The 24,745-nt window shown below is 57.7% G+C and overlaps 1 protein-coding gene and 1 long non-coding RNA gene across 3 annotated transcripts in view; one reads left to right on the top strand and one right to left on the bottom strand.

The window, feature by feature from the left end:
• The window catches only part of ITPKB (inositol-trisphosphate 3-kinase B), a 93,156-nt gene extending 83,824 nt beyond the window's left edge, over positions 1 to 9,332 (top strand). The window contains exons 5-8 of one of the 2 annotated variants that reach the window (XM_072830203.1): positions 524 to 728; positions 2,198 to 2,299; positions 3,896 to 3,967; positions 6,066 to 9,332. In XM_072830203.1, coding sequence (XP_072686304.1) covers positions 524 to 728; positions 2,198 to 2,299; positions 3,896 to 3,967; positions 6,066 to 6,281 — 595 coding nt within the window. In that variant the 3' untranslated portion in view covers positions 6,282 to 9,332. Of the gene's footprint in view, positions 1 to 523; positions 729 to 2,197; positions 2,300 to 3,895; positions 3,968 to 6,065 lie in introns of those variants that run through there. The other variant, XR_012032803.1, reaches the window with a different exon arrangement.
• A 175-nt stretch (positions 9,333 to 9,507) lies between these two features.
• Positions 9,508 to 13,031, bottom strand: LOC140635492 (uncharacterized). Its single transcript, XR_012032807.1, has 3 exons — positions 12,618 to 13,031; positions 11,151 to 11,458; positions 9,508 to 10,127 (listed from the first exon to the last, which is right to left on the bottom strand). It is a non-coding gene; the product is annotated as an uncharacterized lncRNA (long non-coding RNA).
• Between the last annotated feature and the right edge of the window lie 11,714 nt (positions 13,032 to 24,745).

Below are 24,745 nucleotides of genomic sequence, written 5' to 3'. Positions count from 1 at the left end.
GGCTGCCTTCTGACCTGGCCTTTGTACTGGAGATGTCCCCTCTGGAGACAGCCAGTGGCATCTAAGGCCTTCCCACCCCGGAGGACTGGGGAGGGAGTGGGGCCAGAGGGACAGAACTAGCTCTGCCATTGCTCAGGTGCTGGCTTTGGGGATGCCTGCTTTATGGAAAGGTTGCAGGAGCCAAGCGGGGTCCTCTGGGGCCCTGGGCAGACTCTGCCCTCAGCCCCTCTCCCGACCTCACCCCAGCAGGACGAGCTGCTGAGCTGCCCTGCCTCCTTGCACCCTGCCCTGCTGGCTTCCGTGGGGAGCCCTGGAAGGGAGAGCCCCTCAGCTCTGCCAGGCCCCCTCAGAGATGCTGGCAGGGACACCCCATCTGCAGGGCTGCCCGTTCTCTCCCCAGCCTGAGCAGAGTGCATGACCATCCCTCCCAGTGAGCATGCCCCGGCCAAGCTGAATGCAGCCCCTCGGGCAAGGCTGGAACTGTGGTCCAGTCAACAGCCCCCGTTACCCCCTCCCTGCACAGGACCTACTTGGAGGAGGAGCTCACCAAAGCCCGCAAGAAGCCCAGCCTCCGTAAGGACATGTACCAGAAGATGATCGAGGTAGACCCTGATGCCCCAACTGAGGAGGAGAAGGCCCAGCGCGCTGTGACCAAGCCCCGGTACATGCAGTGGAGAGAGACCATCAGCTCCACCGCCACTCTGGGCTTCAGGATCGAGGGCATCAAGGTGAGGCTGGCGGAGGCCTGGGCCACCGGCTCCCAGCTGAGGAGGGCACGGAGGCGCCCACCTCCACCTGCAGGGCCGTGGATGGGCGAGCCATAGTCCCTGCAGCCTCGCTGGGTTTCTGTCCATGGCCCGCTCTGGGCCCCGCTGCCTGGACCGGTGTCAGGGTAGGACGGCTGGGAGCTAGCCAGCGGGCTGAAGGCTGGGCGCCTCTGCAAATGGTCCCCTGGGGACCCAGGCTCCCGCCAGCTCCAACCTGAGAAAGCCATTCGCTGTTTCCTTGTCCTCTTTCTTTTTTTGCACTTGGCCCTCAGACTGGCTGCAGATTTCATGTGTGCCCCCGCATAATGCTCATTTTCCTTACCTTACCTATTTGAAACAATCCACTGTTCCCTAAACTCTCCCTCACAAGCTGGACATCCTGGCCTCATTCATTGTCTGACCAGCCCTGGGAGAAGCCAGCTGTCTCCACCAGCTCTTTGCCTGCCTCTCTTCTCCCCTCCCCTGCCTCTCACCTCCCTTGCTCCAGGAGATGCCCCACAAAGAGCTCCAGTGGGGAAGACTCCCCCAAGATTTGCCAGCCACCTGGCTGTCCCTCTGCCCCAGCGTCTCGCCTAATCTTTTTTTTTTTTTTAAAGATTTATTTATTTATTCATGAGAGACACACACAGAGAGAGGCAGAGACACAGGCAGTGGGAGAAACAGGCTCCATGCAGGGAGCCCGATGTGGGACTCGATCCCAGGACCCTGGGATCACGCCCTGAGCCAAAGGCAGACGTTCAACCACTGAACCACCCAGGTGTCCCAGCGTCCCGCCTAATCTTTCAGAGGCAACCGCATTGCATTAACTAGCCTCCAGCCTGGTGGCACACAGACCCAGGTTTGGCTCCTAATGGAGCCATCCTCACTCACCTTTTGTCCCCAAGAACAGAGTTCCTCCCAGGAGAGCTAAGCTCCATGTGCTTTCCTGGAAGAGCCTGGAACAGACATGGTGCCAGACTAAGAAGACAGAGCAATCTCTGGCACTGGGTGGACCAGGGAGCAGGGATGGGCAGGCAGTATTATATCTGAGCTTCCAGGGAACCCACGATAAAAGATCTTACATTACAAAGGGATCCTCATTGACTTTGGGGTGGGGAGCCCCTCTCTTCTGTCTGGTGAGGGAGGGCACCTCTGGACAGCAGGGACCCCTAGGCACTCGGGTTCCCAGGGCCAGACCCTGGGTGAATCTGAGACCCATCTGTCTCGCTCCTCCATCCCTGGTGTCCACACTCCCAGGCCTTCCCTGACTGTCCACACTCTGCCAGAGACACTGCCACCACCACCCTCCCTTGTGGGGCTCAGGACTGGTCCCCTCTGCACTGCTGCCCAACTAGCCGCTCTGTGTTCTTGGATTGCCAGGTGGGCAGGTGCCACACCTGCCCATGGGCCCTCTGCTGACCCCCCTGGGCGGGTGTCCTTCTCCTTCTCAGAAAGAAGACGGCTCTGTGAACCGAGACTTTAAGAAGACCAAAACGAGGGAACAAGTCACCCAGGCCTTCAAAGAATTCACTAAGGGGAACCGCAACATCCTGGTGAGTCAGGGCCCCCCACTCCCGTGCCCTCTGAGGCTCTTGGCCAGCCCTAGACTGAGCCAGGCCACCACAGAACACGCCGGCCCCAGGCTTCCGCTGGGCAGGTGAAGAGGAGGGCGACTCGGTTGCCAGCAGCATTCGAGGGTAGATGGGGGCCCTCAGGGGGCCGGGTCTCTGCCTGCCGTCCACCTCATGGCTCCAGGGTTGGTTCCCTCCTGTATGGGGATTGTCTGCTGTGCGCTTGTGTGCTCACCACATCCGCAGGGTGGCCCTCTGGGGTGGGGACATTCTTGTCCTCACGTCACAGGTGAGGAGCTGAGAGGTCAAGGCACAGCTAGCTAGGAAAGGACAGAGCTGGACCTTGCATGTGGGTCGGCCGCCTGCAGCCTGCTGGCCCCCGCGCTCCCCAACACTTCCTGGGCCGGCCAGGGCTCCCCCAGGCCCTGAGCCTCCCCCAGGTCCTATGAAGCCACAAGAGGGAAGTGTGTCTGGGGCGGGGTCACCCTATCTTCCCCAGCAAGAACTGACCGGTTCTCCCTGAGCTCCAGGTGCAAGTGGCACAGGTTTGGGACAAAGTGGTATCACGTTTGCCACTGCAATAGTAGACAGGCTGGATGGAGGCCTTGCCCTCTGGGGTCGGGAACTTGGCCCTCCAGACGGAGGTAGGGTGTGCTGAGCCTCTGCACCCTGAGGGAAAGGCACCCCGGGATGGACCCAGGCACACTAGGGACAGGGGCCCCAGAGCCCCTGGGGACAGGCACTTTCTGAACGGGGGTGGACCAGGACAGCCTTTCCTACGAGCAGACTCCTCGCTGGCCAGACCCAAGGATCTCCCTCCCTCCTTTTCAGGCGGGGGAGGCCCTCCTTAGCTCCTGGCAAGGAGGCTTTGATCACGGGGTATGCACCCAAACTCTTCCACAGCCCAAACCCTCTTTTTTCCGGGTCACCTGCTCCTCAGCAGTGGCTGCCACAGAGCACAGCCCCACACCTCTGCTGAGGGCTTATTTGCGGGGCCAAGCCCCAGGCCGCAGCGCTGCTGCAGAAGGGCATCCGGGTACCGTGGGAGCCTGCATGTGATGGGCTTCCCCGTGGCCCCTGGGGACGGCAGGCACCCCCAGAGCCAGCACAGCTCAATCCCCAACGGAGGGCTCTGCAGAGAGGCCACCATTAGAGGTATTTGTGGCTCTCCCACTTGCTCTGTCCTTTGGAAGGTCAGGGGCATGGAAGTTTGTATTCTGGAAGACACCATGGCAACCAGGCTGTTGGGATGCGGCCTCCACTCTGCTGGCGTTCCAGAATAAACTTTGCCCTTGTGTGCAAGCTCACAGGGGCTGCAGGGCTGTGTGGAGGCTGTCCCTCCTACACCTCCCGCTCACGAGGGAGCACGGGAGGCCCCCGCACTCCCTGACACTGACAAAGCGTGGCTGCCTACCTCGCCTGGGCCTCAGTCTCTGGCCCTTCTAGATGAGGGAGACTGGAAGAAATCAGGGAGTAAAGTCCCTTCCATTCTGACACCAGCAAGTCTAATGGGCCACATGGGGCTTAAAAGATACCCAGCCCCCAGGTGTCCAAAACTCTGGCCATTTCTGTTCCCAGATCGCCTACCGGGACCGGCTGAAGGACATCCGGGCCACCCTCGAAGTATCTCCTTTCTTCAAGTGCCACGAGGTAGATACTGGGCTTTCATCCTCCTGGGTAGAGAGCTGTGCTCTGTGTGGTCAGCCAGGGCCCTTGGGCCTGCCCACCTGAGTTGTGAGCGTGCCTCCCACGTTAATAGATCTGCTGTTCTAGAAGCTGGAGTGGCATTTTTAGGACCATGCAGCCAGAGGCAGGCCACCTGGGATCAGGCCCCTTGCTACCTGCAGGAGCCTCATCATCATGCATCTGCCTCCTGGACGGAGAACGCAGGGCCATCCTGCCTGAGCGCTGTGTTCACCATCCTCTCACGTCTCCCTCTCCCTCCCAGCTTCTGAGGTTTGCCCATTCCAGGTGGCTGTGGCAGGACTTCTGTCCCACATGCCCCAGGGTCTTAGGGCAGAGCTCCTAGAGCTGCTGAAGCAACCACCCATCACCACCCGAGATCTTCTGAAGGGGGCTGGCTGGTGTTCAGGCACCACTTTTGAAGCAGAGCTAGAACTTTCCACCTTCTCCTGCTTTTGCACCTGTTGGTCTGCAGGGGCAGCAGGCAGCAGACAGGGAACCCAGACACCCAAGAGAGGTTTGGAAGTTGTCAGCAGGTCTCCTGGAGGGTCTGTAAGACCTGAGGTCAGAGTCCAGGGCCCCCGGCCCCTAGAGCGTACATGTACATTCACATACCCATGCACGCTGCTCCCCCAGAAACAGTTGCTGCCATGCCTGGGTGTGTGTGAAAGCAGGGAAGCCACGCTCCCTGAAGGCTTGTGGCTCCTTCCAGAAAGCAGCCTCTCTCAGGGTCATGTTTGGAAGGAGCCTCCACCTCAGCCCTGCCCAGAGAGAGGGCTGTGGGTACAGCAAGAGAAACAGGAGACAGGAGATCCCAGGACTCCGGGCATAGGGAGCAGCCCCAGAAGGAGGTGGGCCAGTCCCAGCTTGGCCTCATGACATCTTTGTGCAAGTGACACAGCTGGTCCTTGGATATTATCCCTGTCTGGCCCCGTGGTCAGGGTGCACCTGTCCCACGTGGTGGCTCTTGGCGGGTGCCTGGGTAGGACTGCCCATGAGGAGAGACTGGGGTGCCCAGAGGGCAGACGGGGCGGCTCCTGGCCTAGCCATTCTCGGGCTGCCCCTCCCTCCCCTCGTCTTCATGGAGATCCAGGTGTCCAAGCCCTCTGCTCCTCCCAGGGCCTCTGGATTCCCTGCTGGAGCCTTCCTCCCCACCTCCCCACTGCAGCCTGCCTGCCTGCTCCAGGGAACAGGGGCTGTGGGCCTCTGAGCCCCAGGACCCACCCCACTGGCCAAAGGACCCCACTCCCCCCCGGTAGCCCCATCTTCCACTCCTCTCCTCTCTTCTGCACCTTTGCTGTGATTTCTGGAAAATTGTTTTTGCTGCACTCTCTCTGGAGTCTCATTTGGAAGCTTCAGGTCTAGAAAGAGGCCAGATTAGCTGAGGCTTCTGCATTTTCCGTCTGGGAAGAAGCAAGCCCCCTCTGGGCTCAGCATTTCCAGGGGCTCTTCCCTATCCTTCCCAGGGCCCCCGGCAGGACCCCACACCCTCTCCCCACACCCCATATCTTCCCCAGCCCCACACAGTGACCTGGGGGAGGGTTTAGGGGATGTGTTTGTATTGGGGAAAGCACTTTATTCCATGCAGTTGCTCTGACCTGGTCTGGAATGTGGGGGCAGGTGAGGGGGCTCATTAGTGCCCCAGGTCCCCAGAGAAGGGTCCTAGGCCTGTCTGTGCAGGTTTTGCTGGCGTTGTGCTGCTGGAATCTGGGCCTCACTGACACCCCTTCGGGGGCTATGTGCCCCTGTGGGCAGCCTTTCCTCTGCCCTTGGGTACAGAGTGTGCAATCTCCTCAGCGCCTCCCTTCTACCCACACAGTCCGGGGGTAGGAAGGGCATGATGAGGTCCCGAGGTTTAGCCGTGGCCTGCAATAGTGGAGAGTGTGCAGGCCAGGGCTGCGGGGTGGGGGTCTGTCATCCCATATGTCCTCACGGAAGGTGGAGGCTGTCCTGGTAGCTGGTGGCCTCTGCCCCCTGTGGGGGCGGGAGGGGGAGCTGTCCCAGGTGCACCCTGGCTGCAGTGTGGCAGGCCCTGCTCAGCTCCCCGCTCCTGGCTCCCCTGCAGGTCATCGGCAGCTCGCTCCTCTTCATCCATGACCAGAAGGAGCAGGCCAAGGTGTGGATGATCGACTTTGGGAAGACCACGCCCCTGCCCGAGGGCCAGACCCTGCAGCACAACGTACCCTGGCAAGAGGGGAACCGGGAGGACGGCTACCTCTCCGGCCTGAACAACCTCATCGACATCCTGGCAGAAATGTGCCAGGGCGCCCCACTCACCTGAGCCCCCCTCCCACCTCCCTACCCCACGCCCGCCTCACTGCACCCTCCCTCCTCCCCTTCTGCTTCCTCTCTCCTCAATTTCACCTTCGTGTCCACCTGGGTGCAAGCCCCAGAACTGACCCTCCCGATCTGCACTACAGGATACATTGTAGAGAGGAGACTCAGGTTTCCAAGAGGAGATGAGAGATTTTTCTGGTGACTTTGCTCTTGGAGCTGGGGCTTCAGCTTCTCTCTATAAGTAGGATCGCCAAGCAGAAGCGGAATGCCCAGACCCAGGCTCCACCGCCTGCAGGGAGGCTCCGTGGGGTTTAGATCTGGAGGAAGGCTCAGGTGCAGTGGGGTGGGTCCCTAACGCCAGAGCCTGCCGCAGCCGGGGCCTCGCGTCCTACGGGGGCCTGCTGCCCCCTGGTGGCCGGTGCAGTTCGTGCCACTGCCAGGCTCAGCCTGTGCATGTTCCATCCTCCGAGGCTGGGGGCCCGGGTGAGGGGCCTTGTAATAACCCTGCTTCAGCAGGCGCCTGGCTGCAGGCTTCTGGTAGTTGGGGCACAAAAACCACTGGGAACTGCATGTGGGCCGTGAGTAAAGCACTCGCTGCTTAGCGGCCTGGGGCGCCCACAGACGCGTGGTGATTTGCTCAAGCAGGGACCCACCCAGCTGGTAGTGCCAACCCTCCAGCTTTGGGCCAGACCCCAAGAGCCAGGAGAATGCTGCTGTTGATCAGCTATGCTCTCTGACCTAGGCCTTCCTAGGAGGGGGCGGGAGCTGTGTTCTTCCATCTGATTATCGCCCTCTGCATTCAGAGGACACTGCAAACCTGAGCTTCCAGGAATGTCACCCAACCCTCAGAGTCACTTGTGCCTCCAGCTCCCTACCTTGCTATGGCAAGGTCTGGGGCTCTGGGTGGGGTGGCCCAGGGCACGCCAGCCCCCAGAGGAAAAAGGACAGGACCTTTAGAGCACACTCCCCTTATATCCCTTCAACTCCTCACCACCACCACCTCCCCCGGTGCGTAGCTGGGTTTCATGAGTTGAAATCCCCAGCAGATTGGGGGCAGGGCTTGCAGGCAGTGCTGGGCAGGTCAGAACAAGGTTTCTGGCTTACTGGCCTCATTCCCCCCAAAAGTAACTCCTAAGGCCTGAAAGGCTCAGACCCACATTTCCCACAGGTGGTGTGGGCAGCTCCCAGGATGGGTGGTGGGTGCCAGGGGCAGGGAGGGGGTGCTCCAGGCATCTCCTCCTGGTGCTTCTAGGTTGCTTGAAGATTACTGGGGAGCTAATTAAGTCGTATTTTAATTTTCGAGCAAGCCTATTATTGAGAAGAATGTAAAATTGGCATGACTTTTGAAGAACAAAGACCTCAGTTTTGTGTCCATTTGGCGATGTGCCCCTAGGTGCACCCCCCTTGCCATTGGAGGCGCAGGAGTGCCCAGAATTGTGCTCTGACCTGTCAGCAGGCCCTGGGGCCAGTTGCTCTGCTGGGAGCTGTGTCAGGACATGGTGGAGACATGTGTACCCGGATATGTGAGCCTGGAGGGACCGATCCAGAGGCAGGACTTCCTGGGCTGCCCCCCTGTCGCTCCAGGGTCTCTAGGGGGGGGGGACCTGTGACTTCCCCAGGCCATGCCAGCGTTTCCCCTTTCCTGCTGGGTGAGTGACAGTTGGTGGGGGCGGAGGGTAAGACACATGAGGATGTGTAAGTACAGATTTTAAAAAAGGAAATCGCTCTGAAGCTTCCTGGCTCTTGTTCAAAACCGTGGTGAGCTCCCGCGTGGGGTTTTGCTAAAAGTCACACATACCCCCCCCCCCCACCAGCGGGCTGAGCACGAGAGGCCTCGTGACAGCATGTGACCCGGTGAAGGCAGGAGCACCAAAGCCAGCTCTGGACCTCTGGGGCCGGAGTCACTCGCCACCGCACAGAAGGGGCCTGGTGGTCCGCGCACCTGAGGTCTGCGGGGAAGGGACATTGCTCATTCAGACATTGAGATTCGTGATTCCACCGCACTGGGCTGGCCAAAAGCCACCTCTCTCTATTGATGAAGAAAGTTTGCTGAAGCAAATTAATGCTCTGAACAAAAAGTGCAGGGGACCAGCTCAATATACTTAAGAGAACAAATTTTCCAAGCACTTTAAACAGGCGCCAATTGTTGGCCAACAAAGCGCTAAAATGCAAATGATTTGTTTGTTAGAGGAGGTCCATGGTGGCCCTCACTGGTAATAGGTTGCTTTAGGTCACATTCTAGCTGTGAAAGTGGTATGAAGTGGCATCTTCTAGGATTATGCTCTTCCTTAGGGGTTGGGGTTTTGTATTACTTGCCAGCTCTCCTCTCGCACCTCTTCTCTCCAACTTCCTGCCACCCTGCCTCCCCGTTGTCCTAGAGGGTTAGATGGATCTGGAGTGGAGTTTCCTAGAACCCTTCCCAGCCTAGCCTTGGGTCCTGGCAGCTCAGGTGCCAGGAGGGCGGGACAAGCCATGTGCACCTGTGTCCAGGTGAGCGCCACCCTCCCCCCCCCACGGGCATTCTCAGTGTTCAGCATGCTTAGCGTATTCGAGGAAGGTTTCTCAACTGCTCGTCCCCAGACTTGCCTTTAGTGTCATGTAAGAAGTTTTTAAGTTATATTTATTTTTTTTCCGGTTTTTTAATTGCACAAAACACTAAGACTGGGAGGCTGGATTCTGTTTGTTTGAAAGCTGTGCCTTCTTTCTGAACTCCCTTTCCTGCTTGGTGGAAAGAGCCCAGACACAGCACTGCCCCCCCCAGATGGACTCTTTCCCCTGTGGGCTGTATCTAGCTGTGAGATTTCCCCGCATCTAGGCCACCCTCCGTGTGTATATAACCCAGGCCGCTGGTTTGGGAAGAGGCAGGGTGTTCGCCCCCTGCCAGGGCCTTTCTTCTGAAGGAGACGACTCCCCAGAGGGTTCTCCTTCCCTCTGCACCCCTTTTGCCAAGACACCTGGACAAAACAACTGTTACAGACCCCCCTCCCCCATACAGTGCCTGTTGAATAGATCGCATTGCTCTGTACCTTCCCGAATAAAGGCCCAAGAGACCGCAGTGCTGTCTGCTGTGCAGTCCTTTTGACCCTAAACCCCGGAGAAGCACCTTGAGGTGGGTGGGTGGCAGTGGCACTCTTTGGAAACCAGAGGATTTCACTGGGGCTCTGAGGACCCCCCAGAAATGGGAGCCCAGATTGAGTAACATTTTTATCTGCAAAGGATTTAAGACAGTCTTCAAATTTAATCTTTCTAGCCTTGTCCACACAACCTTTATACAGTAATTCAGGGCGTGGAACAGCCACAAAGAAGTCCTTGTCCCCCACCCCCCACTCTCACCCCCACCATCAGCCAGGGAGGGGAGTCACCAGGAGGCCATTGCACATGTAGCCTAGCTCTGCAAGGTGAAGGGCTGGTGGCTTGCCTCTGGCCCACTTGGGGCCCTGATCACCTCCAGGAACAGGGCTCTGTAGTCTGCGTGTTGCAGATGGGGAAACAGGCCAAACCGTGTGACCCGGTATTAAACGGGCAGCAGAGATTCGGATCCAGACTTTGCCTGGTTGCAGACCTGATTCTGTCTTTCTCCTTCCTGGGGAGCATCTGCAGGTAGAAAGCCTGTCCCGTCCTGGGTCCCAGGCTCAAAGCACAGGGCTCTGCTCTCCTTGTCCACCACTTCTGATTGCTGGGGCTGCTCGCTCTCACCTCGCTCACCCCTTGCAGAGGTGTGGATGCTGGGCAAAAGCAAGATGCCCCAGCCACCGTCTCCCACAGTGATGGTCCTACCCGCATCTTCTTGGGGTTTGCAGCCAGTCTGTCCACGCCATTGGGATGTCACCCCGAAGGCCAGGTCTTGCCCCTGATGAATGGTGTTTGTTCAGCGTCTAGCAGAGCCAAGCCCAGGACAGGTGCCTAGCCGTGTGCGCTGGTGAGCGCCCTGAGCACCGTTGGTGACTAAGGCTGTTGGGTGTGTGGATGCCCTTCCTTCAGCAGGAGGACGACTCACTGTTGGCGTGGGCTCCCTGGCCCCTGGGACCTGCACCCCCCTGCAGCTGTCCCTCCTTTTATACTCTAGACCTTGTCATTGCCCGAGACCAGCTGGCAGAGCACCAGCAAATACTACCTGGAATGCATGAGTGCCAATCCTCCTTCCACTCACAACTCTGTCCTCTGTGGCCCCACAGGGCTTGGTGATCACCCACCAGAGATGGGGCCTCCCCGCCTTCAGACCAGCAGGCAATCCAAGTTCAAACTCCCACTCCAAGGTTCTGCCTCCGTATGGTTACTGGCTGTGCCAGGACTGGTCTGGGGCCAGGGAAACCTATTGCTTTCCAGGTCACTTCTGGCACCAGCCTGGCGTGGCCTGGGTTGCCTAGAAACCAGGTAAAAGCTGGCATTTATCAGGGAGAACTATCCTGAGGGGCCAGACACTGAGGGGGTGTGGAGCAAGGCTGGGACAAGCCAATGGGCAGCATCAGCAGGCGTGAGCCACTCTTCTGTCTCAGGACGTCTTCAAAGAGGCCCACAAACTAGTCTCGGGTCAGTCCCAGGAGAGTCAGGGATAGGAGTGGACATGCCCGTGCCCCTGCTCTGCCTCCCACTGGTCATCCCGTTCATAGGGCATCATCTCGGGTGGCACTGCTAGCCTCCTCAGTTGCCATGTGGGTCAGTGCGGTGACGGCAACAGGAGCCGACTGGGCCCTGACCGTGTTGGCAACATGGGCCATTGCTGCACTGCTCCGATCTAGAGTGCTCTGTGCACCGAGATGGACCAGACTTTTCCAGTAAACACCAGAGGGTAGTGCCCATCCTGCCCCCACCCTCTGGCCATTCCTCCATTCTGTCCCTTGCATTTCTTTGACTGAGGGTCTCACCCCCTTACCTAGTTGGTCAGGAAGCTGGAGTCCCATCAAACGGCCAAGTCTGGGGAGGAGAGAGAGACAGAGGAAAGAAGCTTCCTGAAGGTAGGCAGTGGGTTGGGGGAGTGCTGGGCTGTCTCCAGATGGGGGAGCAGCAGGAAATCTTCCTCAAACCAGTTTGAGAACCAGAAGTTGGTAGGAAGCCTGTCTCTAAGCAGTGGCAGGCCTGGCGACCCTGGCTCCTCTTCTCACATCAGCCGGGACCCCAAGGTCACTGAGGGTCCTCACTGAAGTCTGGAGACTCACTTGGCTTAACAGAGTGGTTTCTCACCTTTTGGGGAATCACAGATGCTTTAGATAATTTAAAGGAAACAACAAACACTTTTCCCGGAAAAATGCCCATAAGCATATACACAGTTTTATATACAAATTCAGGGACTCCTGGACAACCCTCTGTCCCCACCAAAGCCTCTGGAGAAATCCCCAGGTGGTCGATGGGCCCTGGCTTAAGAATCTTTGGTTTGTAATACCCTTCCCGGGATGGCAAGGTGCACCACCCCCCTCGCTGCAAGGGTGTGTCTGCCATTGGAGGCCGTCTGGCCACGGGCCCCCCTTCCCCTCTCTGAACAATCCAGCCTTCTGAAAGGCATCACCTTAGAACTACCTATTTTTGTAAATAAATCTATTGGAAACAACCATGCTCATGTATTTACGTGCTGTCTACGGCTGCCTTCACACTGTAACGCTGGAACTGATAGGTGTCCCAGTTATTCCGTGGCCACAAGGCCTGAAATATTCACTATCTGTCCCTTTATGGGACAGTCCCCCAATCTTTGTCTCACACTGACAGCGGCCACAGGCAAAAAACGACTCCAAGCCTGGCACCACACTAGGTGACTCATGACCCTTAGTACAACCTTTACAAAAATGCTGTAAGAGGAGCTTCCTTAACCACATTTTGTGCATGAGGAAGCAGAGGCACAGAGAGGGTGAGTCACTTATTTCACGTCACATAGCTGATAAGCCAAGAGACTCAAGCTTTTCCCATAACCCCACACAACTGACTACTGACGAAGCGGCAGGGTTTTTCCAGGCACGGAGCTGCATCACAGAATTTTAGGGGTGGCCTGTGGTCAAGCCAGGAGTCCTGGTGGTGGTGACTGTAAACCTGATGAGGCCCTGGAGATGATGACCTCAAGCATGGCCCTCTCCGAGGGGTGAGGCTGAGCTGCAGGACCCAGGCTTTGGCTCCGGCCCCCATGGCCAGCAGGCAAGACCTGGAATCTGCCAGAGTTGGGCAGGGGGGTGCAGCCTCCAAGGAGCTCCTGGGAGGCCCTGTTTGCTCTAGAATCCATATGACCCTGCACGTAAGCACAGCCCACGCAGCCTGCCTTCCCCCAGAGACCCCCAGCGCACAGACACACAGAGTCATTCCTGCCCCCACCCCCCCACCCCCCCACCCCCTGGAGCCTGGGCAGAACCAAGTTCACCTGCCGCTTCAGGGGCCGGCTCACATGCCTCCCACAGAAACACAGAAGCTGCATTGTGTTCTCTCAAACGCCAGGACACAGTGTGCAGGTCATCTCCCTCTCTCCCTCGACAGCGACGGCGGTGGCCTGCCCCTGGCATTTAGCGCACCCAGCACAGACAGCCCTGAGGAGTGAGGCCAGGGCAGAAAATTCAGTGAGAAAAAAGATTTCGCACCTCAGTCATGTGTGAGCGCTTGCAGCTTGGGTTTTTTTCCAGCAGAAAGAAAACCAGTCTGATACAATCCTAACAATAAAAAGAAGTTTATCGGGATCCCTGGGTGGCGCAGCGGTTTGGCGCCTGCCTTTGGCCCAGGGCGCGATCCTGGAGACCCCGGATCGAATCCCACATCAGGCTCCCGGTGCATGGAGCCTGCTTCTCCCTCTGCCTGTGTCTCTGCCTCTCTCTCTCTCTCTCTCTCTGTGACTATCATAAATAAATAAAAATTAAAAAAAAAAAAAAAAAAAAAAAAGAAGTTTATCTTCTCATGGCTCCAGAGGCTGGACGTCCAAGATCAAGGACTGGTTGGTTGGTTTCTGGAGAGCCCCTTCCTGGCTTCCCATAGACCTCACGTGGCCAAGGGTGAGCTCCACTGGGTCTGGCTCAGGGAGGGGCACCCAGCCGCCCAGGCAGGGCCCACCGCTCCGCCCTCCCCCGGGCTCTGCTCCAAACACGGTGCCCCTGGGGTGGGGCTCCAGCGTGGGAGCCCGGGGGAGCACTGGGCAGCCCCCCACCCTGCGGCGAACTAACAGGCAGTCGGCTCCCTGCTCCACCTCCCATCCCCTACCTCCCAAACTTGTGAATGAGTAAAGCGGTTTTGGGGGGTGGCGGTGGGGTCAGAACATCCCTAAGTTCTGTGGTTTTCAATGCGGCGCCATGGATTTGGGTTATTTTAAAAATAGTTTCTGCAAATCATGGGCAAATGGTATCACACTGGGACAATTTGCCATCGGCAGTGGCCCTGTTTTACTTCAATGGAAGTCATGCTTTCTGAGCACACCTGCCTGAGTGAAGTGGAGCCTGCCACCCACAGAGGTGGTCACAGCAGGCTGCAGGGCACAGGGCCCCCTTCCGGATGGTCGTGGGCAGGACAGCCTTCCAGAAGAAGGAAGAGGGGGGAGCTCATGCACTCGCTGGTTGCTCACGGCCCACCAAAGTGCCCTGGGGCAAAGTTTCCCTGTTTCCTGGCTTCCCCCAGCCTGGCTGCACCTTTGTCCTGCTGGGCCACAGCGGCCACAGCAATGACGTCGGAAGCTCTGACAGCTAGGGGGGATGGTGAGCAGCGCACATACCAAACCTCCTAAAGGGCGCCACAACAGTGGACGTGTGTACCCTTGGTGTCTTTACCTGTGTTGTATAAATTAGGAAACGTGAGCAAGGTGCGCTGCTAGCAGGACCAGAGCCGGGATCAGAGCCCAGGCGTGCATGGAAACGGACAGGTGAGCAGGCTCGTGCACTCGCTGGGAAGAGTGTTGTGCTGGGGGTCTGCGGGGGCACAGGCAGGGTGCCCGTCCCAGGAGAGGGACAAAGCCACTTCACAGAGGCTTTGCAGAGGAGGTGCCACCCAAGGTCAGTTTATCCAGAATTATCCAGAAGGGCTGGGCGGTGGAGGGAAATCACATGCGAAGCCACTGAGGCACCAAGAGGATGTGAGGTCTGCAGCAGCTGCAGGTGGCCAGAGGGGGCTCCGTGTAGGGCCCAGGTGGGGGTGAGGTGTGCAGCTGTTCTCAACAGTTCTCCTGCCATGGCACAAGGAGGTAGCATGTGACGGGATCCCCCTGGGGGCTGGGGGCTTGGGGGAGAGGAAGCACAAGCGAGGAGGCTGGGCCAGAGGAACACTGAGGTCAGGCCGTGGGCTGCAGAGGTGTGAGAAGGGTTTGTGGGCACCCCTCTGCGGCAGCTGTGGCTGTGTGGGGGCGGGGGGACACCTGGGGACACCTGGTCTGAGCAGCTGGAGGCTGGGGTGGAGGGAGGGGTGGCAGAAGGAGCGTAGTTCCCCCTGCCACCCAGTTAGAGGGGACACCCCCATGGGGGCGTCGGGGACAGCCAGACACTTAACCTGGAGAGTGCCAGAGCAAGTCCCCGGGAGCCTAAGGGGGGGTGCGGCACTCACAGGATCCCATTCAGTGACAGAGTAACCTCGGAGACCTGTGAGCTGCTATTTTCCCCCTTCCTTAGTGTGTTCTGTTTGTTCACAGCGTTCTCCACGGGCATGCTCTCAGAACCAGAAATCCACGCATGTGGAAGGAATGGGGTCCTGGCCACTCTAGTGTCCCCCCTGTTTCCTGTCCTCCCACGCTTCTGCCCAGCCAGCTCGGGGTGGGGGGCCCTACTCATCCTGAGCATGGTCTGCTCATCTGGCTTCCAGAAACCTTCCCGCCTGTTATAGCAGGGTGCTCCAGGGAGGAGCGGGCCTCTCAGCTGGGGTGCCGTCCTGCTCCTCCCCACTCACTCCCTGCCCTGCCTCTGGCCTGCTGGCTGCTCAGGGGGCCTCACACAGGGTCTGCTGCCTGCCCTCTGCCCGCAGCAGTCCAGGGTGCAGGGGGTGTGGGGCCCCGGGCCTGGTCGGAGCAGGGGCCGCAATGACAGGGGGCAGAGGTGGGTGCCCAGTGCCACGTGCTCTATCCCTGTGTCTAGATCTCAGCGGGGCGACCAGCGACCATCCAAGGACACAGCTGTGGTGACCTGGCTCTACCCCATCCCGCTGCTCATGCTAGGGCCCTGGCCCTCCGCACCACACCCCTCCACACACACACACACACACACACACACACACACACAGCCCTTGACAACTAAAACATGTGAGCTGGGATTCCTCCATCAGAACAGGGTGTGTCTGGAAGCCAGGTCACCTGAGCAGTGGTCCGAGGGGCCACAGGTTGTCCACTGTGCAGATAAGAAGGGGAGGTAGATGCAAGACAGAGCTGGTGGTCCTGCAGAGACAGAGGATGTCCTGCACCCTCCTCTTATCCTGGGTTCTGGGGAGATCTGCAGAGCTTGACGGCGGGGGTCGGGGGCGCGAGTAGACGTCCGCAGGAAAGTCAGGTATGGCTCAGCCAACACAACTCTAACAGGTCTTCACGTCCCGTGGAGGAGTAAGGTGGAGTCCCAGTCATTGGAAGAATTACAAGGAAATTTCTGACCACTTACCTGGGAGATGGTGGACGAATTCACAGAAAAGGTAGAAGGTTGGGTGCCATGCCCTTGAGACTTCACAGTTCCTCAGAAGAGCCACATCCACTGAGAAAGTAATTTTCAGTCAGCAAATACACTTTATTTCAACTACTTTTCTTTATCTTCCAAAGTGTTTGAATGAATATATATGGCTACTATGGCAAAAAAAAAGATACATTTACTAGCTCAAGTCCAGTGCATGGGATTCTGCAAAATCAGGCAGGCCACCAGCTGCATAATTGGCCAGAAGTGAATCTGGAAAGCAAGCCAGGGAGGCAAGTTTTGGGCGAGAGGGTGTCCCCTTCCCCACGCGTCAAGCCAGACTCCTGTGGGCTGGAGAAAGAATCTGAGATTGACTCTGACTGCACACTCCGGGTCGCAGGGGGTCACCCTGAGTTCCTCAGCTCCAGGCCTTGGGAAATCTTTGCAGGCTGGTGACCTGTAGGCCAAGGCCGCAGTGAGGCCTAGCACCCAGCGTTTTCCATCTTGGCAAGGTGCGGCTCAGGTATGGCCTCCAGCCCTGCCCCCAAATGCCCTGGGGTCCCAGGCCTCAGGGCTGCCACGTGGCCACATTGAACAATGCCTCTTGGGTCCCATAAGGAAGCCAGAGCAAAGCTGGTAAGTGAAACGCTTTCACTGAAATCACAAGATACTTTGGAAACCCTGTCAAGCCTCCAAAGTTCCACCACCCTTCCTGAGGCTTGGCTGTTCATTTTCTTCCAAATGTTTGCTCTCTTTCTGTCTGGCTGGCTTCTCTCAGAGCTACAATTCTTTGAGCCCATAGGCCTGTTGGCGCATGCTTATTTGCATGGCTAAGTAACCAATGCTTCGGACAGGCAGGAAGCCAATGGAAACAAATCCTGTTTCTATAGTAGGTACAGAGAGGACTCTCTACAGAAAAGAATTTCTATTTTAGGTAGAAGGCAGCAGGTGTGCCTCATTAGCAATTGACCGTTCCTAATTCCACCTTTCCTGGACAAAGTAGCATGCCTAAAGAGGGCCAGGGTGGCATGAGGGAATAAAATTATTCTAGGACTTGCCACCATCTGGGGCTGAGTTTTGTGTCTGAGAAACCCGGTTTTCTCTGCGAAGAGGCTTGGGCCTTACTTTGTGGGCAGTCCAGCAGGGCTGGGCTACAGGACACCCCCGAGGGCCCGGGATTGCTCAGAATTCCCAAGGACTTCTCAACGCCAACCTCTGGCTTCAGTTTGCACATGGGCTCAGCAAGGAGATGTTTGATCTTGGTCCTGGAACTTCCAAGCTGGTTTCTTATGCTTTAACCAGATAGCAACTCCCGGCATGCCCAAGGTGTCCTGCCTGGCCCTGCACCCACCTGGACCTGCACTACCCATGTTTGCTGCCAGGTTGATGGGAAAGAAAGCATTTGTTCACGTATGTTAACCTTTTCTGGAACTTTTTATATGGAAAAAAAGTTTCATTCAACATGGCTGTGCATGTATACATTTTTTCTTTATTCTTTAAGTTTTATTTATTTTTGAGTAGTCTCTACACCCAACGTGGGGCTCGAACTCATGGCCCGGAGATCAAAAGCCATGTGCTTCACCAGCTGAGCCAGCCAGGTGCCCCTATAATTTTTGCTTTAAATACTGTGCCCCAGATCCCTGGGTGGCTCAGCAGTTTAGCACCTGCCTTCAGCCCAGGGTCCTGGAGTCCCAGGACCAAGTCCCACGTCTGGCTCCTTGCATGGATCCTGCTTCTCCCTCTGCCTGTGTCTCTGCCTCTCTCTCTCTCTCTCTCTCTCAATCTCTGGGTCTCTCATGAATAAAGAAAACCTTTTAAATAAATAAATAAATAAATAAATAAATAAATAAATAAATAAATACTGTGCCCCATTATAGGAGGGGACAGGTGGAGTGGGAAGGTGGGAGACTGAGGCTGGGGCCGAAAGCTTATAATGCCTAAGTGCCAACTCCATCGCTGGTTGCAGGTGGAGAGCAAGTGTACGTGTGCCCCAGCCTGGCACGTGCATGTGGGGGATGAGGAATGTGTGTGTCCCGTATGCAAAGCCCGAGTCTGTGCCACAGGCTGTGGCAGCGTGCTAGGTAGCTGTGGCTCTCCAGCAGAAAGTGGAGACTGCTGAGCAAATACTGTGTTAGGATTCTGTTGTTATTAGCAAGAGAAGCTGACTTTGAACCAGTTTGCAGACAGGAAGGAAGGAGCCCAGGAGGCAGGGAGGGGCCACCGGGAGTACCTGCTGCTTGTGATGGGAGGGACAAGTCTAGGACAGGCCTAGGGGAGGCAGGAGTGAGGGCTTTGTCCCTCTGCGTCCCTCTGCATGCTGGTGTCTTGTCTGGTTTCCTGTCTCTACAAGGCAGGGACCTTGGCCAGAGGTGGCTTCTGGCCTCAGGACCAAGAAGGAAAGATCCCATAAAGCTCAGGAAAGACCTCAAGCTTTGCAGGTTAGCTCAGTGAGAGGGACGAGCCATTGATTGGGCTGGGATGGGGGGAGTTGAGTGATGGGCAGCCTCTCCCAGTGTCACATGGGTGGTATGAGGGGAACAGGTGGCCCCTGGAAGAGAGAGGAGGAAGGCAGAGCAAGCAGGCTCAGTGTGTCTCACCCTGCTGGATGTGGTACCCCCCGGGGGATGCAGTTCTTGAGCTGGGCCTGAGGAGCCAGGGAGGATTTGAGGGTGGGGGGGGAGCAGGTGCAGATTCTGGGGACCCCGGATGCTAGGGGACAGGATGCTCAGAGCAACAACACGGGTTTCTTGGTGATAACACCCATTCATTCCCACTTCAGCCTCTTCAAAAGATCCTGAATATGTTTCGGGTTTCCCCAAAAGCCAACAGCAGAGGGGAGTCCTCCATCCCCTGACTTCTGGGCTCCCCTCCCGGCCTGGAACCTCACGTGGATAGCCTCTAAGAGTTGGCAAAGTGCTTCTCTCCTCCACTAATGACACTTTAAACGTTTCTTTGCTTTCTAGAGTTCAGGGGGGTTTTGTGTTTTGTTTTGTTTTTTTTTAAACATAGCTATTTTGGGTGGAAATGAAAATACACACAGCTCTGATTGGAAAGACAGCTGCAGGCTCCAGCTCTGAGCACAGGCTCCTCCTTGTCTGATGACTGGCCTCAGAGCCAGAGCCCTTCTGGGGCCCTGAATGCCGTCGGCAGGATGCGGAGGCCCTCCGCCAGGGGATGTTCAGGCCTGCCGGTCTGTCATGTGTCTCCAGGTATCCGAGTTTCCTGGGCCCAGGGTATCTTGCTGCCCCTGAGCCCTGGAAGCATACCCCTTTCACATGGCCAGCCACTGGCTCTGTCTCCTCTTTCTGTGGGGTCCCCCTCTTTTCAGTAATTCCTAGCTTATGTCACTGTGTGAGAAGGCCTCAGTGACCTGGTAGGCAGCCATCCTTCACTTTGGCAGGGGAGAATGGGTCGGGGTCACGCCATCCTGCTCTTCCTTCCTCCTAGCACCCCCTGTCCCCCACAGGAGGAGACAGGCAAGCACGAGCCTGGCCCAGAGCCCAGGGGCTGGGGGTGCGGAGGATTTGGGGGCGTAGGTGTCTTCACATAGCTCAACTCCCCCCCGCCAGGGACCCCTCTGAAGCTGCACAACCTGTGGAAAGCATTCTTGGCAGAAAGCATCCCAGCACTATCTGAGCACAGTGAGCATTTGCATCAAAAAAAGATCCTGGGATGTGCCTCAGCTCATCCAGTCACCTTGGACCTGGAGGCTTGGTTTTAGCAGATTCCAGTCAGCCTGAGGCACTGGCATGTCTGGGGCCCTGGAGGGTCACCCCAGTTGAGCCTGGAGTCTCCAGGACAGGCTGGACTTTGATATGGACCCACTTGTGGCCAGAAGCCCTCTAAGGCATCTTGGCCCTTGAGAAGACAGTGTCTCCCACAAGCCAGGCTGGAGCATCCTGTGTAAGGGGTGTAAAGGGACCCACCCAGCGGTCTCAGGGGTCTCGGGCTGCTGTGAGGAAACAGTAAGAGGTGGGGCCTGTCGCAGGGGGGTGGACCAGGTGACACCTGGAGACCCACCTTCCATGGCTACTGCAGGGCGCTGACTGCAGCTCTGCACATGAGGCTTCTAGAACTCCACCTGTGGCTCCTGGTGCACTTGACTTACCAGCATGAGGGAAGAGTGGGGTGCTGACAGCCCAGGGCAGCGCTTTCATTGGGCCGTTAGATTCGGCCCATAGATTTCTTCTTGTTGGATCACATCTGCCTGTCAGGAGCTTTCTGAATTCCCATTTGTTCATCTAATCTCTATACTGTCTTCATCCACAGATTCTATAAGCTATTCGGGCCTCCACCCCGTTAGGAAATGCCAGCTGGGATTCGCAAAGGGGCTGTGAGCATGCATGTGTGCATGCGTGTGTGTGTGTGTGTGTGTGTGTGTGTGTGTGTAAGAGAGAGTGCATATGTCAGTGCTCCTTCTCCCCTCCCAGCTCAAGTCAGCTCAACTAGTGGCTCATTATATGTCCTCCTCACCTTGTCCTAACACTTCCAGATGGTTCCCTCCATAGCCAGTCTACGGCTGAGCAGGAAATGAGTCCCATCTCACCATGTTCCTGGGAAACCCCATGGGGGCCCAATGCCCGACTTGGTGGGCAAAATCCTCCTTGCAAGGGATCTGATTGCCAAAGATGGGGGCCTTTGGGGGTGAGCTGTACCAGCTCCCCAGGAAAACAGGTGGGGGGTGACAAGGATCTGAAGGAGCACCGGGCCTGCCCTGGGGAAGGACAGCCTGCGGGCTGCGAGGATGTCACAGAGACAGGCCTCAAGGCAGTGGCCTACCAGCTGGAAAAACGAGAGCACACAGGGTTTGAGAAGCCACTAGAAAGGTCACATGAGTGTTTATTACATAGAAAAGAGGGAAAGGAAGAAAGTTTCTAAAGCCATATTTCCAGAATTAAAAAAAAAAAAAAACTTGGAATGCCAAAGAGATGCCATGCTTTGTATATTTATAATCAGAATATATAAATATGTACATGGAGATATGTACACAGGGGTCTGTTGTCATGCGCGGTGTTTCCCATTCCGGGTATAGCAATGGTGCTTGAGCTGCGACTTCCAAAACTGGCAGGGCACTGGGGAGGTCCGGACCCTGCTTGGTGCCTCGAGGGAATGTGGGGACCTAGGCTTGGTCCTGAGGGCATCGGGAAGGCTAAGCTGCAGGCCGGCCTGGGCCCCCAGCTGCAAGTCTGGAAGCTTCCCTAGGTCCCCAGCAGTAAGGTTTCTTCCTCTTGTGGAACCAAGGAAGGCTCCAGTCACTGGGATGGGCTGGAGACTCCCTTGGCTGCCTGGGATCCCAGGGGAAGAGGCTGGAGGTGCAGGGAGGCCCCTGGGGTCTGAGCAGAAGTAAGACGAGGAAGCCCTGGGAGGTCAGGAGTGGGTCTCACCAGAAAACAGAAACGGACAGAGATTCCTTTAACAGGAGGAAGAGAGACCAAAACAAAGTTGATCCTGTATCAAAGCTGCAAAGCACAGCACAACACTCATCCAAATACAAAGGCAGCTAATAGGCATGAACCAGTGCTGTTTGTACATATGTTGTTTTAAAAATTTTGGCACCAAGTACAACGGCATGTACTTTAGCTTGTGCAAAGGGCCAGCCAAGTCAAGTGTTCCCACGGGGTGCCCAGGCCACTGAGGCCCCTGCCACCCACTCCCTGGTTGGGTCACCAGGCCAGGTGCTAACCTAGAAAGCAGAGGGCAGGGGGCATGACCTCTGCCCCTTTCTCTCCTCACTGCTTCCCATCCAGGGCAGGGTGGAGGGTTGTGGGGTGGACTGTCTGCAGCCCCAGAAGAGCCCAGAAAGGGATCAGGGTCCCCTCCTCTCTGGGCAGACCCACATACCATGTTATCCCTGCCACAGAAGGCCAAGCTGGGTGGATTGGTGGCTGGCACTGCTGAGCCATGGGCCCTGGGAAGAAGGGTGCCTGGCCCGGAGGTCCTTTGGATAAAGGGAACTGTGTGCATCTGGGCCCTAGGTGAGTGACAAGGGCAAGTGCTGCCCGCCAGGGCCCACGCTGGAGGAATGGCTCCTGGGCAGTGTGAGGGGCCCCTCTGTGGGTGTTAAGGTCCCAATCCTGAGTCCTACCCTCACCCAGCAGCCAAAGGGGCTGTGAGCATGCATGTGTGCGTGTGCGTGTGTGTAAGAGAGAGTGCATATGTCTGCTTCTGCCCACCTGGGTGACAGTGGCCTGGACGGGGGGTGGCTGGCATTTTGGCAAATCCAGGCAGGCAGTGAGAGGGACTGAGGACTAAATCCAGAGAGACAACATGCACTGGAAAGTTGGGACACATATGAGGATGGCCCTGCCATCGGCCTCCCCGCCGTGACAGGATCAGGAGGGAAGAGTGGAACGGCACGCCCCTGTGTCTGGATCACTGGAAAGAGTCCTGACACCAGAGCTGCCAGTTCTGTGTCCATGGGGCCTGTGCAGGAGGGGGCCTTTGCCTCTCTGCCGGGCCCCGGGCTTGTCTCCCAAGGCCTCTGCTCTGACAGAAACGGGAATAGCATTGGCTGCCCGGACCCTCCTTGCCCCTAACCTACAGATGGTCAAACTGAGGCATGAGACAAGAAGAGAGCCAAACAGCACTGAGGATACAAGTCGCCCCAGTGTTTGTGGCTTGGGGTTCCTCACCATGGCCACAGGGATTAGGGCAGATTCATGAATCCCACATGGCTGGCATGCCTCTATGATCCGTGGACATCCTGAAGCTCTCAGAGCCCACCAAGTGATAAAAGTGGAACCTGGACCATCGCCCCCCCCCCCCCAACCTCAGGCTAACCCTGCCTCCCTTCCTGCAGCATGGCCTCCTGGCCTTCTGGCCTCACATAGCGGCCTCCATGGGGTGATCTGCTGCCCTGCCTCCGCTCACCTTGCTGTTCTCCCTATGCAGGTGGCCTGGACACTGCTCTCCAGGAGCCCCCCCAGGCTGCATCCGTACCCATTGAGTGCTTGCTGGACACACAGATACGGCACAGGGAGCCCCACTTGCAAGAACTGCCTGCGGGCGGCTCAGCAAGACTGTTGAGAAGAAGGAACCCAGGCTCAAGCCCCGGGCAGGTTGGTCGGGAGCATATGGCAGCTGATGGTCAGCAGCAGCCCCTGCCACCCGCGCCCCCGCCCTGCTCCCTTGCATGCAAGGTCATGGTCTCCAGGGAAGGTCAACGCAGCAGGGGGTGCTCTAAATGTGCTCCTCCAACTCCAATGTGTTCTTCCAACTCCAGTGCCTCTGCTGAGAGCCTCAAGCCAACTGGCAAAAGGCGGGATACTACAGTAAACCGGAGGCCACCAGCAGGGAGGGGACGCACTCTTAAATGATACATTCCTGAGCAGCTGACATGATGCAGAGGCAGCCAGCATCTCTCACAGCATAGAAACACCCAGGGGCACAAAAGCCTCAGGAGGCCCCACCCTGGCTCAGCCCCAGGCCCAGCAGCCCCTGTCCAGCCAACCCCAAAGCCACCCTTGCAAACTCACCCCATCTGCGCAGGGTTGGGGGTTCCCAAGAGAACACCCTGCAGATTTTTTTTTCAAGAGCTGAATTGGCACAAAAGGACCACCTCAGTGGACCCCTTGCTTACTCCTGGAGAGCCTCAGGCCCTGGGAAGGCGTTCTCCTGGGCCTGGGGACTCGGCCCCACCTGGTGCAGGCCTGGGCTTGGCATTTGGCTCTTCTGAGGTCTGGGGCCCTGGCCCCCGCCCGGGGAAATTCCAACAGTGTGGTTTCCTCTCCCTTCTGTGCGCGTCCTCCCCACTGCTCCTGGGCCCTAGTGGCGTCTGCATGAGGCTGGAGTCGCAGCCATGGCTCAGGGGGGTGGGGGAGTCAGAGTGCCTGGAGCCCCTGGGCGGTGGCGGTGAGGGACCCCATCCTCCGTGCCAGGCCCCAGGCAACTCCTTTGCTAGCTCCAGCCCTGGTCGCCGCTCCGGGGTGTGGGTTGGAGGGTGGCCCAGGATGGCACGTTGTGGAGGCTCCCAGTCCTTGCCGAGGAAGCTTTCCCTGTCATCTGCTGCTTCCACAGGGGCCAGGCGTCCAGGCCTCCCGGCGCCCCACAACCCCCTTCCTTCTGCGGCAGTGCTCCGATGCCGGCCGTGAGTCAGCTGTGCCGCCCTGAGCTGCATGTCTGGGCTCGGGCCTTGCTCTCTGGGCACCTCGGTCCTGACATCTGGGAACTCAGCATCCTGACAGCACCCCTGCCAGGCTTCGGGCAAGGGGCCTCAGAGGTCAAATGCGCCACGCTCCGCCTGGCAAGGGCCCAACATTATCTAGGCTGATGCATGGTGCTGGGGCAGCAGAGGGAAGGCATCTTGGTCCAGGTCCCTTCCAGCCTCCCCTCATGTGCAGCCAGGGACTGGCTCCGGGGCCAGGCAGGAGGGGTGCAGGGACTGGCGGGGAGCCCTCTGCCTCCCACTGCCCCCACAGGGGCCCTGGGCATCCCAGCCGGACTCAGAACCAAACAGTCTCTGCTGCGCACAGGATGCTCCCGGGCCACCCAGGCCTCCTTCTTGCTCCAGAGAGCCACCACTCTGGTCCCAGTGCCACCATGACGTCCTGGGTGTATCTCACGGGCAGTGATGTTCCCTGCATGCCTGCGATCCCAGCCCCAAATACCTTAGCTGAGGAGTACCCTACAACAGTCTGAGCAATGAAAGGCCCCACCTCAAGTGTGCCCTGTGACCTCTGGGCTATCGCCCACATGCTGGGCCACCAGGGCAAGCCCAGCTCTGTCACCAACAAGCTGTGTGTCAACCAAGCACTTGCTGGCATGAGGATCCCACTTTTCAGCTGCCTGGTGTTTAATAAGTGAACTCTGGCCTTCCAACGGCCTGTGTGGCCAGCTTGGCCTTCTTGTGAAACACTGGCCACTGCCCCACATCTAAAACGGTGACTCTAAGGCCACAGGCCACAGCACAGTAGAGAGTCGCTATCTGGAGCTGCTC

The sequence above is a fragment of the Canis lupus genome, chromosome 6 (assembly GCF_048164855.1).
Source record: "Canis lupus baileyi chromosome 6, mCanLup2.hap1, whole genome shotgun sequence".
Lineage (NCBI taxonomy): Eukaryota > Metazoa > Chordata > Mammalia > Carnivora > Canidae > Canis > Canis lupus.
This window is presented reverse-complemented; position numbering and strand designations above follow the sequence as displayed.